This window comes from Mastacembelus armatus, chromosome 8, assembly GCF_900324485.2.
Source record: "Mastacembelus armatus chromosome 8, fMasArm1.2, whole genome shotgun sequence".
NCBI classification, from domain to species: Eukaryota; Metazoa; Chordata; class Actinopteri; order Synbranchiformes; family Mastacembelidae; genus Mastacembelus; species Mastacembelus armatus.
In genome coordinates this window covers 12,874,646-12,896,181 of record NC_046640.1, presented here as the reverse complement: position 1 = coordinate 12,896,181, position 21,536 = coordinate 12,874,646, and the positions used below count along the sequence as shown (strand labels likewise).

Below are 21,536 nucleotides of genomic sequence, written 5' to 3'. Positions count from 1 at the left end.
GCTAGACAGGTTGGCCTTAATGTTTCATCAAGGGTGCCATAAATAATTTTCATGCAATTGGGTTGGGGATATTTTGAGAAAAGTTATTTTTGTAGTAGTGCCAAATAGATCTGAAGCAAATAAATAAATACTTTTCTGTTGCAAGCAGAAGTATAATTGTGACACGTACTTGCAGGCTTGATGTTGTACATCATCTTGTGAGAGGGCAGGAGTTCAAAGTTAAGAGAGTAGAGAGATTTTAAATAGAAATGAGGAGCATTTGGCAAAGCTGGAGTAACTGGGACTCTTTCTCCTCAAAGGATCAGTGATAGTTTTAACATTGCCGGATATCGTTGCTCACATGTGTGACTAAGTCAGTTTTAAATATTCAGTTATTAAGAACTGTAGTCCTCCTTAATCTGCTCTAGCATGTTGTTGTAGCAGAGCATAAGTATTTCGCTGAAATGCAAAACTTTGACCTCATTTATTCAGAGAGCTTTTATCTGTGCACTAGACGAAAGAATAATACCGGTGCTCTTGAGTTTTTGCTCATCTGTGTTATTTGGCTGCAAACCTGCCTAGACCATTGTTCAGTCTATGGGTGTGTTGTTTAAGTTATTTCAGTTATTCATTGCAGCTACTCTGATCATAATTACACTGAAAAGATCAAATAACTATTTATGTATCTTTATATAATAATCCAAAGATATGTCCCCTTTTGCATACATTCAAAATCAAAGCATGTCAGCAAGTATGATTAGGACGCTAACTTGGTTGGTTTTCGCATCTTGTTTTGCATTTTCTTTTGACCTCTTGACACAAAATGACATCTCATCTAAAGGGATCTCACACCAAATCATGGCTGACAAAGCTGTGCAATGTAAAATGGTCTGTGGGTAATGTAAAATACAGGTGCAATTAAAAAAAAAATGATGCAAAAAGTGAAAAAGCACCGGTATTTTCCTTGTGGCTGTGTTATGGTGAAATGGTTTTCCCCTTGCATCCGTCACACTCCTGCCCACAAGAGCATTACTACTGAACACTATCACCATAGGAGCACTGCCACTCTGCTCTGAGATCACAGACAGTCTGCTTGTGTTGTATCTGTTTTGAGGATAGAATAGAAAAAAAATGCAGGAACTTTTTTTTTTTTATTAATGTGGACTAAATATGTGTATATCTTCTAATGTGTGTCTATGATACGTAAGAATACGTGTTGTTCGGTGTGATTTTGATGGCCTCCAGATTACTCTTTTCTGTGACCAGTATTATTTAGTTATATTGGGTCTGAGCTACTCATGCTCAGGTAGAGAAATTGCCTTTACGCTAGGCACCACCTAATGCAGGTCAGGAAACAGTAGTCAAAGTTTCTAGAAAATGCTTACATACTTGGCTATTATAACCACCTTAAATATTGAATATATAGTTATATTTTAATAGATGTATATAAGAGAACACTGTTTTTTAATTTCATTTTCTTTGATCTAAAAAAATCGCTGATTCAAAATGCCCAAGTGTAAAAAAGTGACTACATCCTCTCCTGCAAGATAATGGGAGAGATGGTGGGGTAAGAGTTTGGGTAAATTGCACATATTCGTTCATTTAAAATTTTGATCATTTTTGTTCATCAGTTGTCGTTATTTGCCTGAATTCAATCAAAGCACTCAGTACACATTCTCTGTCACATTCGTTAGACTGTCTGCTAAATAGATAGCTCTTGCCCCTACCCAACAAACCAGCTACGTACCCCTTCTAATTCAATCCAGGCAAATATAGGGAAGGACTAGCATGTCGTGTAAAGAGAAAAGAAAAACTCCACTAGTGTGTTTGTTTGATACTCTGACTTGTGTATGCTTACATATGGATATGTTTGGTTATGTGTGTGTATGTGTGTGTATGTGTATCTGCATGTCTGTATTTCTGATAATATAATATGGATTTTTGTGAGAATGTGTCAGAGAGAGACTCAGTCCAGGCCCATGTAGAGTGATGGCACAGGGAGCTCAGGTTGCTCTCCCTGCAGGTCAAAGGAGATGGCACCAGCAGCATCTCTCTCAGGCCTTGTGCTGCTTGCTGGTCTTGAAGGAAACCTGCAGCACGCGGTCACCCAGGCGGTAGCCATTAAGGCTAGCAATAGCCATGGCTGCTTCATCATAGTTGGTCATGGTGACAAAGCCAAAGCCCTTACATTTGTTGGTGGTGAAGTCACGGATAACCTTAACGTTGGTGACTGCGCCGAAAGGCCCGAAGAGCTGCCACAGGACACTCTCGTCTGCTTCGGGGGACAGGTTGTACACAAAGATGCACCAGCCGGCTCCAGTTGGACCAGTAAGGTTGACCCCAGCCAGACTGGTCATGCTGTCAATGGTGATGGGCGAGAATCTGGGGAAGAGAGCAGGAGAACTACCATGGGTGTCATTCTGAAGTTCCACACAGCATTCAGTGCTTTATATTGTCTCTTATTGGCTTTTATCTATGAGAAATGATTAAGCAGGTATGGAGTCTGGGGACCCCATCTCCATCCCCTCTGCTGAACAGTAAGTAGGCAAATATGTGTGGGCACCACATTGGCTCCAAACTATCAACTTTCATACAAAATGACACTGTGTGCCCTGAGACACATACACCCACACAATCTGCATATTTTCTCATTTTCTCTGCTGACCAAAGCCTCTGGAAGAATTAAACACATGAATCACAATGTTCAACAGAAATCACGGTATTGAACAAAACACAGAAACCTAGAGAGGGATGAGAAGCAAATTGGAATCAAATCATACAAAAACTGGAGCAAACAGAGGAGACGCAAACGGAATCTGGTATGTCCATGCTGGTGAAAAAAGGGGACATTAAAGCAACTGAAATTGACAATGTTAGTTCATAAATAAATACATAAAAATTATTTCTATTAATTAAACCAAAAGAACAAAAAGGTTAAACAAAGCCATGCCAGAATACCCTGCTGTTAGAAGGCTGCATTATTGCTTATTGCAATTACAGATAGGCTTTTGCTGTCTGGGCTGCTTCTGTAACATGGTTAAATGGACTGTGGGCGTTAAGAATTATGGCCGTTATATCCGATTTAGACATGAAGTCAGCAGGTGGTATTCCGGGCACTTTGTTTGAGGTTTTATTTTGGCATGGATGCTTTTGAAAGTACACCTTTGGCATTTACCTCTTGACTCCGTAGCTGGCGTTTAGTAAATTGTCGAGTCTGCAACGCAAGAGGGAGAATGAAGGGGATGCAGAAGTTAGTTATGAGATCTACAAGGAAGGGGGACTGTCAGTTAACATGTAGCTCCTTCACCAGCTGACCTCCAGAGGGCATCCTTCACTGCACTGCAGCCCCAAACCATCCAACCACAAACTGATGGCCTGTCAAACACTCCTGTGAATATGTGTCTCAGTTGGTATTGTTATTGTGAGTTTGATGGCTTAGGTTCCAAAATAGTTTCCCCTTTCATATCTTAAATAAAATAAATAAATCTGTGCACTAGATCATTTCACATCCATACTTATCCATACTGAATAAATGAGCATTCTAACCTGAGATGGTATCTACAGTCGTATGTGACGCAGTTTCAATCATTATGATGCCTGTGAAGAGTAGGCTATGGTGAAATAGTATGATTCTTAAACCAAAAACTGTTTAGCTTTAGTTTTTTTTTTATTGTATTTAGAAAATTCTGGTCTCTTACATTGATTTTGACTTGTTATTTGGATGATGTCCCTTTCCAAGTAAAGGGATCGTGCTGCAGTCAGAGAGAAAGAGTGAGAAGGTAGGACATTGCTATATTGACAATTCCTTCTCTACCATAAAGTAATAAAATTGCTTGGCTAACGAGTTGTGTTAATACAGAAATGCCTTTTTTGTTTGTTTTATTAATACACAATTTTCCTTATAAATCTAGACCACACTTGTTTTTTGGGGCATGCAATTTCACCTGGTGGATTGTTTTTTTATCTATTTTAGCAGTTCTCTGGAGTAGTTGAGGCTTGGCAATTAGCAAAAAAAAAAACTTTCAAAATTGACTTTCACTGTTGACTGATTTGTCAAACATTTATGGGATATTGAGGAATAAATATAGCAACAAAAAGGGTGAGCTGCAACTTGGTCTTGAAATGGTAACATTTTATACCCTATATTTCGGTTAGTGACAGGCTCACAGGCGGTGTGAGGTTGGTAAAGGTTCAGTACCTGAAACGCTGAGTCTGGTGATGAAGGGGCCCTGTGTAGCGGCGGGCAGCAGTCTGGTACAGCTGAGTCAGTAAGGCCTGGCCTGTCTTCTGGCTGGGGTTGTTGGCGAACTTGACAGTGATGGGCTCAGCAGCACCCAAAGGCTTCTGTCCATTCAGACCTTTGATGGCCTCCTCTGCTTCATTTCGCTTGTCAAACCGGATGAAGCCCACTCCTCGTGATATGCCTGCTCCGAATAAGAAAACAGACCAGTGTTACCTTGGCATCAATAACTGTTACTGCTTGCAAATCCCATTGGTCTGAATTTAGGGTGAATAGAGTTCTTCCACATAAATTGAGTAACAGCATGAGAAGTTAAATGAGGCTATACCTGTGACTTGGTCCACTAAGATGCGGGATGTGATGATGCGACCGTACTGGGAGAACAGCTGTTCCATGTCTTTCTGGCTCATGGTCTTAGGGAGTCCACTCACGTAAAGGTTAGCATCACGAATAGAAGCCGAGCTTGGCCGGGCATACGATACCTACAGCATCCATGAAACATAATCAACAAGCGCATTTTATTAATATAGCTCCAAATCACATTTGTTTCTGAGGGTTTAAATCAAGAAATGTCAATTTAAGTAATATGTTAGAAAACTTGATGTAACTGGATGGCATTTCTTATTAAGGCCCAGCAAATAGTCTTCATTTTAAATCCCACTGATTTCTTTCTCCTTACTCCCCTTCTTCACAGATCCATCCTTCACTTTGCTATCTGTCGACTTAATCATTGCCTTTAAGCTTACATTAAGCTACAATGAGACAGTCACAGACATGCAGTGATGACTGCGACCATTACGCAACCTCATCACCATTTAACAACCCAAGTGTCACTTTGGTTTTGCGCTAAAAATCATCGGCCTGTTTATATGTTTTTTTGAATTCACCAGTGACTTAATTAGTGCATGGCCATTTTTGATTTGCCTGTGTTTATATCCCTCATGGTGTTCTGTTTGTCTAGTTTCTGAATATTTTACATATGGTTTTGCAAAAGAATATCTGGAATATTTATTCCAAACGTCACACACTTGTGTGATAGATAGCCCAGTTCAGTGTATTGTTGGGGGAGCTGTGTTTGTGTGTGATGGAGAGACAGAGTGAGTGTTGTCTGAGATAGGCTGAGCTGCCCTCCCTTTCCTGCCTCCTTTCTTTGTCTCTATCCTCTGGGGGAGAACAGCTCCACTGGCAAACAGCAAACAATGTAAATGCATCACAAGACTTTCAGGATCCTTGACAACTTCTAAACAGACTGTTCAGTACAGAGACACACACACACACACACATTGAAATGCATGTGTACTGGTACGATGATGAATATAAATGTGTGTGATTTTTGTATTTTGTATGTTTTAGTACTTAATTTGATTTTGCTTCTTCCACAGCTGTGATGGGAATTAAAATGGCATGTATATTATCTTTCAAATGAATACAGGTGTTCTGATTTCATTCATCAGAACTAAGCACCAGCATCTATTGTATACACAGACAGACTGTATGAGCAGGAGGGCTGTGTGGTGCAGTGATTAGGGTGTTCTGGACGAGTCAGGGGGGACTTGCTGTGTTCAGGGAGCAGAGGCTGCCCTATAATTAACCCTCTCCCTGTCGCTCCCACAGTACAGATGGTGCCTGCAGCCCATATGGCCTCTAATCCTGTCATTGGCATTCTGCTGTCTGAGCTACCCCCTACCCTTCTACTGCTGCCCCCTCCCTTCCAGCTTCACCCCTCTCTATTGAAGCCTCTTGCTAAATCAGAAAGGTAAAACTATGGTATTGGCCATATTTTAGATTTTTCATCAAATTGAGGTTAATATTAAATTGAGAGTGATCTATGTATAGATAAATCATCTAATTAATGAATATCATAACATAAGATTAACAACAAAACATAATAATTAGCAGAACAATTTCACTTTCACTTCCACAGATGATAAATATTGTGAATCAGTATTATACAGTGTGTGTATTTGTTCTTCCAAAAAGTGATATTGCCTTTTTATCGCTTGTTGGTAGATAATGTGATATGTCAGAATTAACATCCTTATTCATGGACAGCTGTTGTAAAATCATCTGCTCTCTCAGACATTTGCTAGTCTCATTTTTTTTATCTACTTTGATCATGTTGGGGGATGGAAGCAAATAGTGTTTAGTAATATGGCCTCTTTTTCCCTCATCTGATTTTAGGACAAAAAGACCCCTAATTAGCCAAGATTGGAGGCAGATGGGGTAACCTGGACTGACCCCTGTGGACCACAGTCAGGCTTCCTAATTACATTTCCATTACAATAATCTCTGCATGCTGTCTGCCCTTTGCTTTCTGACCTCCACTCTCTCTTTCTCTTTTCATCCTTTCTTTTACTTCCTTTGTTCTAGCCACCGCTGCCTTCTGCCTCCTCCTCCCCTTTTTCCTCCCCTCCCTCTGTCACTCTGGTCAGCTCCTCTCTCAACAATCCCCCTTGACAAAATCCCCACTTCCTTTCTTTTTGTCTAGCACATCATCAAGAATAAAATGATGAAGAGTGATTATCAGAGAGCATAGAGGCCTGCTCACCTTGATTGTTTTAGTTTGCAGTTTGAGGCCATTAAGGGTGTTGATGGCCTTATCTGCATCATTTGGATCCACATAGTTTACAAAGCCATATCCCAAACTCTGACCTGGAGACAAAGACAGATGCAGTAATGTTGGAGATTCTGAAAGGCGGTTGTAGTGATAACGTTTTGTAATGTGTTGTACCTGTTATCTTGTCTCTGACTAACTTGCAGGACTCAATCTCTCCAATGCTACCGAACAAACTTTTGAATTCTTCCTGGGTCATGTTCTGAGGCAGATAGTTGACGATCAGGTTGGTTTTGCTGTCGTCTGTGGAGCCGTTGGTGCTAATGACTGGACCGTTAGGAAGGCTGGTTCCGCTTGGACCGTTGGACACCTGGGTTTCCATGGTGCTGATTATCTGCTGAGGAGGAGGGTGGAATTAGACTCATAATTAACAACATACAAAAGGACACAGTGGTGATATGGCTGTATAAAAATGCATGTCTAATATTTAACCTACTATAGTGCATAGTCAAATATAAGGGTTGCCCACAACCACGCACACAGACTGCCCACTTTGTCACTGTCAGGATGAGAGGTCAGGAATCTGCATTTCTAAATGAAGATGGACTCAAGGTCTGGTTTGTCATCTCCCCTCCCCCTCTTTCAACCCATCTTTCCTTCTGTCTCTCTCCCTGCCTCTGGTCCTGCAGATGTCACAGTCCCTTTTTCCTTACTCCTCCCCTCCCCCTCCTCCCTTCCAGGGTCAAACACCATTACATCGTTACACAGGGATGGATAATAATGATGGTGGTGTGTGACGTTGGTGAGAGGCTGTGGGAGTTAGGGGTGCCTTGGGTCAAGACGATGGAAAAAAGGGAGAGGGACAGCGTTAAAGGGATCTAGTATTTGTTAGAAAAATAGGTTAGGATTGCCTGTTTTTTTTTCCCCTGACTTTAATTTTTTTTTTGTGGTATATTTTTGTAAGTGGAGTAAGGGTGTGGGTTAGTGCACAGTATAGTGTTTGTGTCTTTTGTGTTGCTCTGGTGTGCACTGTGGTGTGTATTTTGATCCACAGGGAATTCTCAAGGTACATCTGTGTGGTCAGACAAAACTTTCTGCTCCACTTTTACGTTGCTGCTCTGTTTTCAAATGATATTTTTTTTTGAGCATAAGCCTAAATGGAAAATCACTGCAAACTCACCTATTTAGTTTAAACAAAGAACAAAAAATGCTAAAGTCTAATTAAAGTGGTTCTGCTGGTGTTATATAATATAACTGCTGTGATTCAATCAGCTGTTTGGATTTTAAAAATCTAATATTTTAATGTTATGAACTGAAAACCTGCAACATTTTCAGGCATACTATCAGATATTTTATTGTTACATCATATTCTATAACAGATTTTATGTATTTGTTACTTGTATCAGGGTTATTTCTGTGTCCAAGTATCTTCAGAGTAAATATTTGATTTGTTGTAATTACATAAGTTAAATAAGTATGCATGTTTATACAGTTTGGTTCTATTTATTAACTCATACCTAAAATGAGGTTCTATACCATTATCATGTGTGTGTACTCAAGGTAAATTTTTGAGTGTATTGCTATGTATTTCAGTACCTGCATTTTTTTCACAAACTGGATAAACGCTTTTAAACCATTATACTATGGCTAAAAAGTATATTTTAATGTATGCTGTGTATGAGTATGTTATGTCAGACTCTGGGTTTGAGCTGTTGCACATATCTACTTCGTGGATATGTGCAACAGGGCTAAATGAATCTTCTCCAAAGCTCTTGGGCTCTTACAATGTAGTCCAAAGCAATAAAGTGACTTAATTAATGAATCATCAGAGTTATTTCACACTCATATTTAGGGAATTTCCTGTCAATGGAGAAATAGCTGTCATCAAATCATATAGTTTATAAACAATATGTTTGCCTGGCACTTAGCCCCTGTAGTCTTTTGGATTATGTCAATGCTTAACTGGCTTTATTTTAATTCTCAAAGAGGGTTGAGCATTTCATGCCCCCATAAGTATTTTTTCTTTTATCGGTAACCTAAAATGATCACAGACACAGATGAGTTTCTTTCATGATGTGAATCTCATGCTGTGTGAAAATGTGGGCTTTCACAGTTCACTTATTGTGTTAGTGTATACTCTTTTCTGTTATAATCACACTCAAATCTTCAATATATCTTCAAATCTATGTGCCGTTTCATGTGCTGTTCTCTCCTTTTCTGCTGTCTGCAAATGGGTCTGTCTCACTCTCCTTTTTTCTCTGGTCTGTAACCTGCTGTCTTGCTTTGAGCCTCACCTCGACTAAGGTTGCCCAGGTAACATCCCCTCAAAGACCATATTGTTTCTAATGGCTAAATGGCTTTCTCAGTGTGTGTTTGTGTCTGTGCTGATTAGGAGCATTTACACAGGTCAGACATTTTCCCTCTATTAATATTATATGGCTTTGCTGAAGCAGGGTACATCAGTAAGTCAAATTGATAATGACAAGGGAAAAGGGAGCACAGTGACAGAGTTACGACACCCTAAATATAAAATACTTCAAACACACATCCACATACAAAGAGAGAATGGCGTAGAATAGCAGCCTGTCATGTAAAGAGTTTGATGCACTGCTAAAATACCAGCTGAATAGCATTTTTGTGATTTTATAAATGATGACACAAGAAATGCTTGTTGACAGGATAGGTGGAATCAAGCTGTTGTGTTATATTTATTGTTATATTAACCAAGTGCACTGTTCTGGGACGTGATGCATCTGACTAACAGGAATATGAGCAGTGGAATGTGCCCTAAATATGACAAAAGCATTTTGAAGGAAATAAAAGCATATTAGGGCAAATTTGGCTCGCCGACTGAAATAACCCTCAGCATGGCAGAACACACATCCCCAGTGAACAGTGTGAAGTTATATAATTCACAACCCCATAGACTAAGGGCTGGGGACCGAGCAACAAAGATTAAAATTTTCATAGACATTGAGAAGAAATGCGTGCTTTGAAGTTATTTGAAACAAGAAAATACTTTCTTTTTTAAAAAAAAACAGAGGATTGATTTATTATTAGGATGTTGTGTTTTATGTTATACATCCACAACAAAAACTGAATAGTCTAGAGTTTGGTCTATAGAAACTCAGTTATTGTGACATAAAGAGACAATAAATCGTTGTAATGTTGTAGGAAGGTCTACGATAGCATTAGTACACAGTCTGCCCAGAATAGATCGAACCCAGCAATAGACTCCAAATATATTTGACTACTGGAGACAATCAACACCTTGTAACCATGACATCCTGAGTCCTATGCATATCTTTGCCTCTTCCTCTTAGTTTTTTTATCTATGTGTTAATGGATAACATTCCTGTCAACATCATTTGTTAAAGATATTCTTCAATAATTTCTAAAATATTCTGGTTGTTAAGCCAGCAAAGTGTGTCCCACACTGCTTTTTTTTCCTATTTTGGGGTTCTGTGAGATCTCCCTTAATATTTAATGTACTGCATCAGCATCGCCTACACATGGTCCCAGACTTGCACGCAAACAAGAGCCCTGCCTCCTCTTCCAAACACATGAACCCAGACTTGCACGCAAACAAGAGCACTGCCTCCACTGCCAAGCACACATACCACCTACACTGTACACTATTAAATTACAAAACACAGAAGCATTACATGGCTAAATGTAAATTCACTTCTGTTCTGTAGCTTTCGATGCATATAAACAGCTATCTCAATTAATTTCTGCTCCAAATGCAGCACAGCACTCGAGGCTGTAATGTACAGAGAATAACTGTGTCACATTTCACGTCAAAACATAAGATTTTTTACATACATCTTACATACATACATTTTACAGTGAACTAAGAGAGAAAGGGGAAATATATTTGAATGCATGTGCCATATAGCAAGACAAACGGATGTGGTTACCATCAGAGGTTTGCTGTGGGTTACAGTCTCAGCTAAGGTTTAGGTAATTACAAGCTTATGTAGATGTACGTTTATATATATATATATATATATATATATAAATCTTATATCATTAAAAATAACAACTTGTTTTTTTTATGAATGATAAGATTTTTTTTTTGTATATAATCTCGTCCACATTATCAAGCATTATATAAAGATTTATTCTGCTGGGCATGAATCAAAGCCCCAATGCTATGCTGAAGTGTAAATGAGCCTTCTAAATAACACAGATTACAGGATTAGCCCAAACAAAGGGCATTAGCCACACTCTCTGCAGCTTAAGGGATCATGATGGCAGCTGTAAAACAACAGGACGTCAGGAGTCACAGCTCATGTCAGCTCATGCACCGAGGCTTCACCGCTTCGCGGACTAAAAATAAAGGATTTCTAAAAGATTTCAGCTCCCTGAGTATGTGCTGCTTTGATAAGATGGGAGCAGACAACGTCAAAGGCTCGGGGAGACAAATCTGTCTTGCAAGTCCGTGTAGTCTGCAGGGCGCTATCCAGCGTGCTGAAAAAGGGAGTGGCTTTCGGACGGTCTCATTTGAGGCCACAGAGGCCCGACAATCCAGCAAAGACCACCGAGTCGATGTATTTTAGATTTTGTGGAATTTAAATACGTTTTATTTCGAGCTGTTAAAGAAAAAAAAACGTTTACGCATGTTTAAAATTGGCAGGTGCGTGACAAAATCCCTCGATTTCACTGTTTCGCTTATTTTTAAAAGGCATGTGAGCTCTGCAGGCATTCATGAACCGGAGCGCCTTTTTGCTGAATAAACGTATTGAAACGACCAAACAAAAGAGCCACCCGTTCCTCCTCTTCTCTCTCGCAGCGGCTATGGCAGCACTATGAATATTAATGTAAACAGTGGCGCTTTGTGTCGTGGCCAGAGGCTGCAGGACTCTCCGGGAACAATGACTGTTACAGTTGCCAGCTCCAAGTCAAAAACGCCATGATAGGTCAAGTTAAAAAAATATATATATCTGCTGATTTGGATCTTTTGCCACAACAAAATGATTAGTCTTGTATTTACTGACACAAGCTGGTAGACTGGCTTTAACTTGGCGAGCAGGACTATCATTATAAATAGAAACAGATATTATCAGAGAAAATGAGCCACTCCCCCCCCCCCAACCCTCATTAAATAAATAATCAGCATTAACCCTGTGTAATGAAATTATATGATCCACATTTGTTGCCTAAAAAGGTGATTTTTAAGGAAAATGTGGCTCCATTGCTACATTTTCTCTTTCTTCCTTACAGGATTTGTATTAGTTGCTGATTTTATTACACGAAGTCATAATAAACAAGAGGCAAATCATTGCTTACATAAGAGAATTGCATTTAAGCTACAGATTCAGTTACACAGGTCAACCTAACACAAAGCCTTTGAATCACTATATTTTGAACTATCTATAAATGGACTCTAACCTTTTAAAAAAGACTTAACATTAATATTCTATATAGGTCTAGGATGTTTGAACTCAACATCTATTTAGACTGATTTACAGTGATGGCTGTCCTTGAATTGTGTAAGTGCCTCGGAAAGGTTATCTGACTCAACGCTTTTATTTGCTTGGCACTGCGGTACAGGCATGGGGGACTGCGGACCATGTGGAGGGGAGCTACAGCCTCAGTCACTGTGACACTGTCTAGGCCTGACAGGGACAATAGGTAATGTACAACAAAGAGAAAATAAACCGTGGACACATGAGGATGGAGCAACGTGCTGTCCACCTCCTGTCTGCACAAGCAAATTTCGAAAACCATCTCAAATTCAGTGACATGAGATCTCAAACTTTTTTCATGGTGCTAGATTTTATCTCTGACATCCTGTTCCTCTTCTCTGCGTTAAATCGTTTATTTTCTATTCCTGCAGGCTAAATAACTACTCCATACGAAAATGTTTGTCTCACTGAGCAGTGGTTTTTAACACTTTTGTCTTCTCTGTTTATAATTTGATCCTCTTTTTTTGTTTGTTTTTTTTTTTTTTTAGAATTGAATGCAAATATTTCTGCTCCTAATTGGTCAGCACCGATAAACTATCTGCTGTGAAGGTTGGAAGTGTGGAAGAGAAGAGGACTATAGGCCGTTTGAGGCTTCAAGGCCCCGGTTTGTTGCTCCAGTCCAGCAGAGACACGCCCAATCAGGCCGGCGGCACAGAGCAAAGCTAATTTATCACCGCTTCCATCTCCTTTTATCCGGCCAGCGCAGTGTAAGCATGGCCATCTTACATATGCGATGCGAAGAAAATGCGCTTAAAATGGAGATGTCCGTGCGCGTCCTCACTGCCGCGGCCTCTGAGATTTCCAGGCCATTTACTCGGTTGCATCGCAACGAGAACCCTGAGGAATTTGGACTTTGTCTGATTCAATGCAAACCAATGGATGCGTAATCTTCCTCCTCCCCCCTCCCCTTCCTGGAGTGACTCGACCTTTTTTTTTTTTTTACTTTGCCTTGCTGGATGGGCCCTCAGCCTCCGAGGCATCATGTTTTGTCTCAGAAAGCCGTCTCCAGCATCCTTGTGCTGCACCAGGCAAAGAAAGCAAGTCCTCCCCCACTGAACACAGCGCCTCACTGCCTTTCTTCCTCTCCATCACTGTAATCCTGCGGAATTCCTAAATCTTGACTCGTGTATTATTCAGTAAATATATTCACAGCTGCGAGATTTGGGCAGTTGGACAGGTTGTGATACTAAAATGTAAAGCCTGTTCTACCCAAAATGGCAGGATAAAGACTTTTTCCCTCGCTGAGGATGACTGCAGGCGAGAGCACAGCCGGCATGGCGCATCACTCAGTATGGGATTAATAATTTTCACTTTCGATCGTTAACCTTGTCATAATAATATGGGATTGCATATTGGACAAAACCATAGGGCACTAATGTCGACGCTCCTCCATGTTTTGGCATGTGGGCACAGCCATGGAGCTCTATGAATATGAATCTCCACAAAAGACATGTCAGTGGGGAAAATACAACATAACCCTTATATCTACAACATACGTGTGAGGTGTAGTTAACAACAGACCCAACACAAAAGGACTGAGATACAATGTAAGCATGCTGCTACATCATCCCCTTCACGTATATAAGAGAAATAGAGCCATACGTACAGTAACCATTCTTGACGTACAATGAAAGAAATCTAGGTCCTCTTTTGCACTGGTCTTGAAGCTGAAGGCTGAGTTTATATATGATCTTCGGCCTTTGTATTATATGGCCCTTGTGTTCTGTCAGGAGTCCAAATTAAAAGAAAAAAAAAGAAAAAAAGGAAAAAAATACAATCTTTGCCAGGAGATCTCAGCCCTCTGAGATTGTAGGTGTCCTCTATAGGATGAAAATGAGGAGAAAGGGGTTTTCTACTGGATGATGATGAGGGAGAGCGTTCTCTCTGAGTGGCGTGGGCGACGGCTCAGAAAAAAAGAGAAGCAGTGATCCTCAGCAGGGTGTGTCCAGGGGAGGGTGTTCTGGTTCTGCTGCTTTTGTGTGTAATTCCCTGCTCCTCTTGCAGTCTCCTTCTGTGCCTCTGCTGCAATGTTCTTCTTTTATGCGTCCTCCTGGCTGGGAGAGCGCGTTGCTGATTGGCTAATTGTGCAGGGAGGGTAGTGCATGGCAGCCATTGCAATGCGCTGCTCTCCCATTATCCCCTTCAGGAGAGATCACCAAGAGTCCCCCCGCCCCTTCCCTTTTCCGTCCCTGCCCTTGCATCTCTCCACTCCCTCCTTTTTGCTGCCCTTCCTTTCTTCCTGTCCCCCTCTTCACCCACACATGCAGAGCGGAGTGAATAGGGCTCCACCTGCACTTTCAGAACAGATGGGTGCAGTAGAAGACAGCGGACTTGTTTCTCTCATTCCCCACACTTTACACTCACTTCTCCCTGAGCACAGCCCCTTCCATTCTCTCTTATTCTCCATTTAGGCCTGTTTGAAACCATTGCAAACAACTTCATTCCTTGGGGCTTTATCATTGAGAATAAAAGCGATTCTGCAGACTTTCGGAGTCCACATTTTCAGTTGATAATCACAGAATAACGTTAATGGGGGTATAAAGACACAAAATATACAATAATTGGGTGTGAACTGTGGCTTGGAAGAACAAATTAAATCCAGAAAAAAACTAATGAATGGATGGTTTTCTGGACCTCTCGTATACAAGGCAGATGGCTAAGTACAGGGTCAGGTGCAGACGTGAGAATAACAAATTAAATGCCTTCTGAATTAATTTATATTCATTCAGTGAGAAGTCAAAGAAAGGTAGATCTGAGCAGACTGTGATGAATGATCTTTTTCTTTGCTTTATGAACAGAAACATAGCCAGCAGTGATTTTTGTCTTACTGATTTTTGTCTTTTCCTTTCCCCTTGCTGAGGAGTTCTCATCCCTCTGTGCCCACCTCCTGCTGCTCCCTCCTGTGTGGTGAGTGCTCACTGAGACATGCTGTTTGGACTCATCTATAATGCATCCCCTGCCCCGGGACATCATGTGTGACAAATGACCTATTTCTGTGCAGACCCCCATAGGGCCTTGACCCGGGGGTGGGAGGGGTGGGTGTGTGGGCAAGTGTGCGTAAATCAGTGTATGTTTGTTTATTTGCAAGGAGGTGAGATGGTAAAAAACGAATTGTGCTCTGTATAAATGTAAAACCTCCTGTGTGCCTTTTATCAGTTGATCAGCGGACAAGTGGAGCTGATGTGAGCCCTCCTGCTACAGCGAGACTGTCTTGCTCTCCCTAACTGACCTTGAGGAGTCCTCAGATGTCTCTTGCTGCAAAGAATGGTAGTGCAAGGGAGGCAATTGTTGACATGATTGACACTGGCCACTTGCCTTTGATGGATCTGTGTATTGATATTAGTCTATAACCAGATGAAGATATAGAACAGGGCACAGGAGTAAGTCATTTCCTCATGCTGTATATCTTACTGTTTCTCCCACCTTCTAGTCACTCCCTTCCAATCGCTCCTGAACACCCCCCTCTTCCTTTCTGTCATTGTTCCGCAGCTATCTTCCAGTCAGATTCTGAACATGGGCCCTGTCTGATATTTTACATAATTGCCTTACATAAGTAGCAAGCTCGGCTCAGAGCTTGGATGATATTAGTGCAGATGAATATTGCATGAGGAAAGCACTCGTTAAGCGTTAATAAGAGGATAGAGATGGAGCCCCACTGTCAGTCTGTCTTAACCCCGCCCCCACTGTTCTGTCAAGCAGTGACTCAACTCAGCCTGGATGCGTTGGAGCCTTTGAGTCAGTTTGTTAGAGAGGGAGGAAGAGTGTGTTTGTGTTTGCATGCGCTTGTGTGTTTGTGTGTGCGTGTTTCTGTCGGTGTGTGTGGATGTCTGAGAAGAGACAGCGAGATTCGATCATTAGGTGCTTGTGTTTTTTCCATCTTTGTTTGCCGAATAAAAGCGGCTCTTGTAACACAAAGGCACCCAGGTCCGTCAACTGACTGCAGCCCCACTTACAGTTCACACTTAATGTGAATAAATGGGCTTAATTGTGTCCTCTCATTAAAGCTCTGGTTAGTAGCATGGCAGCTGAATCCTCCCTGTGGGTAAGAGGGTATTTGAAGCGCCTATTGTACATTACTGAATCAAAGGATCAAGCATTGGTTTTGCTTAAAAGTCTTTTTGTTATTCTACTGATTATTTTCTATTTGTTAGTAGTTCCTCCACTAGTGGTGATTAGGAGTCTTGTTGCATTGGTGCTTTTCTCCTGGCATATCCTGGAATGCTCCTTGGTGTCAGAGGGATGATCTCTAAGCCTTTAAGAAATGAGTTTGCTGATTTTGAAGTTCGTAAGCCTGCAGAGGTAACACACAAAGAAAGCACAGCAGAAGATAGAAGGTCACACATTTTACATAGCATCTTTAATATTAATAGTATAACTTTAGAAATACAGTGCTTTCATCATACCCACATGCCAGTTCAGTGTGAATTTGCAAATTTTGTATGTATTTGAACTCAGAATATTAAATATATAATGGTACAAACTTGTAAACTGCAAAAATCCTTTAGGTTTGAATTCCTTAGCCTCATCTCTTGCGTTAAAATGAATGCCTGTTGCCATTGCCCTGCGGTAAGGTAGTGGCCGTGTGTGTGTGTGTGTGTGTGTGTGTGTGTGTTTGTGTGTGTGTGTGTGTGTGTGTGTGAAAGAGAGAAGGGGAGGAGGGGAGTGAGAGAGTGGCACTACGACAGTGTATCTGGGGGATGGGTAGGATGATTCAGCCTCAGGTCTGGTTAACTCTCCACTAGGCCTGGCTCGTGGCAATTCAGGGTTTTGTGGAAGCAGCAATGAAGCAGTTGTAGCTTACAGGAAAGGATCCAATTTTAAATTAGCCTCTTTTTAAGAGGACATTTGTTGATAATGGCAACTGGCCTAATTCAACCCTTTATGCATGATTTTGGCAAATTTCTTGTGGTATCCCTCATGGGTTCACTCTTGCACTTTCTATCTCTCTCTTCTCTTTCTCTCTATATCATTCTCTCCCCGTATCTGTCTGGATGTGTTGTCTCTGGGCTATTATTAGAGTAGACAGGCTGGTGGGAGGAAGTCTCTGAAGTAGACGCTCTTGTCATCTTTTTATTTATGGATTATATTCTGCTTTCCATACGCCTGTTTAACTCTACGGTTACGTGTCTTTTGTTTTGTATGTATATTTGGTGCAGAATGAGATACGTATAACTTTTTGGAAAAATCATGGATATGCTAAGCATATATTAATTTATGTTAATGATAACATCATCTGTGCCACTTTTATATGTTCATGTGTATATGAATGTTCTTGCAGGTTTAAGGTGAGGAGAAGCAGAGCAAAACATTGTTGTTTAACTCAAAACCTTTTTACATGTGAAGCCATGGTTATTAATCTTTCATTTTGTCCTGTCTGAGTTAGCACCTAGGGAGAGACCTTAAGTACACAAAGCTGACATGAAAAGAAAAACAAAAAAACACTCGAGCTACAGACAAAAAACAGATAGAAGAGGTCCAAATGTGCCTGTTCCTGTTAAGCTGTATTGACTTGCCAGAGAAAAAGCAGATTATTAGATAAATAACACACTGTTCAAAGGGAGTATGATAAAGTTTCCTAGAAAAAGTCACTGCTTTAGGTATTACGCTCTATTTTCTCCCCCTCCAGCTTCATCCTTTCTCCTCACCTCTTTCAATCTCTTTCTCTCACTCCCTGTAGTCCAGTTCTCTGCCCCTCACAGCCCTTCCCCGTTTCAGTAATAAGAGACTTGAAATCAATAGCACATTAGTCTGGCCGGAAACTCTTGTGGAATTAAATATGAATGACTGAGATTGCAGCTCTACCTGCTGCTGAGAGATATGCATGATGGCTCTTGGGGATATGGAATTTTTTTTTCGTCCCTCCCTCCAGTAAACAACCAGGCATTTTGTGTCCTATCCTTACTGTGTACGGGATCACTGGGACACCTTATGTTGTCGGTGATCAGTCTACAGCACTGTCGACTTTGATAGGCATTGTTGGAGCACTGAACACTGACCAGCACGATAGCATAATTTGATAGATCAAATGGTATCATGGACGTCACAAAGCCGCGACAGCTCAGGAGGCAAGAAGAATTAACCAGCCACACCCATCCTCCAAACACAGCAGCAGCACTATTTGAATATGAAAGAGCTCTCTTGTTATTAGCAGATTGCATTTAACTTTTTTTTTTTCAGTATTTCCTCCAAATATAATATCTGCTTTCTGTTTCATTAAAGCTTTCAGATTTGCTGCTCTGTATGTTGACTCTGGAACTTTTTACATGCAAATTTCATTACTTGGTAGACTTCCATTTTCATTAACTGGTTCACTGTGTAAAGTGGAATAATTTTTTTTAACATGTTGTTTGGCTTAAAAGCATAATTTGCAAGGTGGTTGGAGAGTGCAGGCTGGTGGGAGGAAGGTAATATGAGACAAAAGCCACCGTGTATGCTTCTGGGAAATTATAGAGGCTTGTGCACCAGTAAGCTAATACACATACAGTATATAGACGTATTTTTGAGCTGTATTTCATCCCATCAGAGATGAAACGGTTTGTGACAGATGGAGTGATATTGTTCCCCTGTACGGCCCATGAGTGCAGCCCCTCCTGTGTTCCCTCCTTGACAGATGTAGGGGGAGGACCACAGCGCACTCTTCTTTCTTTCAATTGATTTGGGTGCTTGAACCCTTAGGGACTGGAGGATGGTGTATGGATGGGGTGGTGTTAATGGTGATGGGGGTTTAGTCATTTCCTGTAGCACAGAACCTGCAAAAGGTCTAAAGCAAGTGGTATAAAGAACTCATAAACATATCAGATGAATATAGCTGCATGTATTCATACACAGAGCATACTAATGGCAGTGTGCTCTGTGTACTTTACTGAGTGGAGCTGGAAGCCGTATTTCCATAAATCTTAGTTAGTGAGTGACTGAAGAATTCTCCCATGCATGTAATGTAGGCAACGGAGAAATTATGACTGCAGTATGTCCTTATGCAACAGTCACTTACAGTTTGTTACTGTTTATGGTGCAGCAACACATTTCCATTTGTTTGAGTTGAGCTGAATATTTTGTTTAAAGGCTGGCGGAGACATGAACATCAAGAGGTGTAGGTTTGTGTGTTTTCAAGCAGCAAAGCAGGTTTTTAGTGATTTGGGAATGATTACCTTTAGCCCCAACTCCAGCCCCCGATCAACATTAAGAGACTTAACAGCTGTCTTATAGCAGATGTGTCCTGTTGCTAAACCTCACTCTGTGTCCCTGGAGGGGAAAGGTCAAGACATGGGTGGAGGTTGAAGATTCTCTTGAAGAAGCTAGATTTTTTTTTTTAAACAAGCAAATAAGCATCTGCTTAAACAGAGATTAGAATTAGCATTAGTGATTACAGTATTCAGTCTGCTGTAATTCCTTCATCCTGCTTTGAAAGCAGCTAAACTAGCAGGTTCTAGGAAAACTATTATCTTTTATTTTAAGTAACTGTTGCATAAGTCTTTTCCCCCTTTTTGGCAGGTTTTTTTCATTTTTACCTGAAAGCTAGACTGTGGGTCTGTCCTTCCTTTTTAGGACTTAATGTTGTTAAAGTTTTTACCGCTGGCAGAAAAATGTCCTAGAAGCAGACCCAAATGAAAGAAAACAGACAATGATTTTAATATGACTGGTGGGGTGGGATGGAAGGGGGACATACCCTGGCCACGTGGCGTCGGAGCAGGTGGATGACAGGCAGCTGAGTAGTGGGCTCTACGTTGGGGACGGGGACGGGGGGGCGCTCCATTTTGGAGGACTCTTGGGGTTGAGTGAAACCCTGAAAAAAGGCAACCCCATCTGGAGCTGAGGTGGGGGCTCTGGTGTGAAAGAGATCTAGTGGGTGGTGTCTGACACTCTCGCTTTTGTTCTTTGGAAACACAGCAGTGATGGCGGTAGTGGTGGGGGCTATCGCTACTATGGGGGGCTGGGCTCTCAAACAATAGTGCCGATCTAGGAAATGAAAGCTGTCGATGAACAGAAAGGCAAGGAGGCAGGTAGGGAAGGTGCAGACAGAAGGATAAAGCCGGCATGGGTTCAGCCCACTTATAGTAGGTGGTGTTTCCAACTGTACAAGGACGTTGCAATGTCACACAAATGCACAATATATCTGCTCAGTAAATTCCTATTAAAATGTTCATGGTAGATGTTTAGAAATATATTTTCTGAGGTTTTTTGATTGGATATGTCTGAGATGTATGTTCATATAAATTCTGGGAGAACTGTAATATTTTTAATTACAGAACAAATCAGTTATGGAAAGCATCACCAAAAATGACATTTTTGGAATCTTGGATCAGTAGGTAAAGAACGACATGTTTTGGCATTGTGGTGAAATGTATCTGTATACGATACAGAGAGTGTGAACTTGTTTTTTTTTTTTTTCATTAGCAGCGAGCATAGACCAGACCTGTGCCTGTTGCGAGCAATGATGCTGCTCTGACTGCTGCTTCATGCATAAACATATATACCTGAGACGTCTGTCCTTGCTCAGCTACAGCCAAACCTCTGTCACGCAGGGTTAATTTTATCTGACTCCCTTCTCGCCATTTTTCACATCTCACCCATACAATCCTTGCCATTCATCAGCGTTCTCACAGTGGACGACTGGAGTACCTGCAGCAGCTCTCCAGGGTGCTGAATGGGATGACAGGGGAGTAAAAGGTCTGAGCAGTGGTAGGGGGGAGCTGCAGCAGCGAGCACAGCTATATTAATTCTTCATGCTAGTCATGGGGGTATGGAGTGACTGCAGGCAGAGAGCAGAGAGATGATAGACCTGCAATCACAATAAACTGACAATGCCTCCATTGGTGTCGAAGAATCACTGCCAATGTCAGTCCTCATTGACTCAAACAGTACAGAGAGAAGACTATGTCAAATAGGCTCTATAGTTTCTGACATATTTGTTTTGTCTGCTTTTAAGAATCCATAGTATTCTTTATGGTTATTTGTTTGATCGTTATTGAAATATTTATGCATTCACTGGCTCATTGATGTGAGTCACAGTTAGATGGTAGCACATTAAACAAAGCTGTAGCAATGTCTCATCTCCTTGTAGAGGTCAAATTTGAGGACTGAATCTTAAACAATCACTGGTGAGCCAAGGCTTTCTTTCTTTCCCAGTCATGGCGAACAGCCCCACCTGCTGGTGAAGCCTCGGTCTGACAAGCTGTTGTGCACTGGAGACATGGCGAGGTGCAAGCAGTCCTCTAGATGTTCCTGCAGTTCGTTTTTGTTCTCTAATTCAGTTTGGCATCAGCAATAAGTTTATTCCTCAAAGTAACGAAAT

General features: G+C 41.1%; 1 protein-coding gene across 5 annotated transcripts; it reads right to left on the bottom strand.

Moving 5' to 3' along the window:
* Nucleotides 1–1,837: 1,837 nt before the first annotated feature.
* On the bottom strand, nucleotides 1,838–13,973 carry elavl3 (ELAV like neuron-specific RNA binding protein 3). 5 transcript variants are annotated; one of them, XM_026325218.1, is made up of 7 exons: nucleotides 13,851–13,973; nucleotides 6,951–7,170; nucleotides 6,768–6,871; nucleotides 4,548–4,701; nucleotides 4,178–4,403; nucleotides 3,155–3,193; nucleotides 1,838–2,382 (listed from the first exon to the last, which is right to left on the bottom strand). In XM_026325218.1, exons 1-7 carry the CDS (start codon nucleotides 13,857–13,859, stop codon nucleotides 2,034–2,036), a joined length of 1,101 nt encoding a protein of 366 aa, XP_026181003.1. In that variant the 5' UTR covers nucleotides 13,860–13,973; the 3' UTR covers nucleotides 1,838–2,033. The 5 variants fall into 5 exon arrangements, with proteins under 5 accessions (XP_026181003.1, XP_026181005.1, XP_026181004.1 ...); XM_026325220.1 differs by having other exon boundaries at nucleotides 1,838–2,361; XM_026325219.1 differs by having other exon boundaries at nucleotides 1,838–2,361; nucleotides 4,178–4,406; nucleotides 6,951–7,167; nucleotides 13,851–13,880.
* Nucleotides 13,974–21,536: the final 7,563 nt, after the last annotated feature.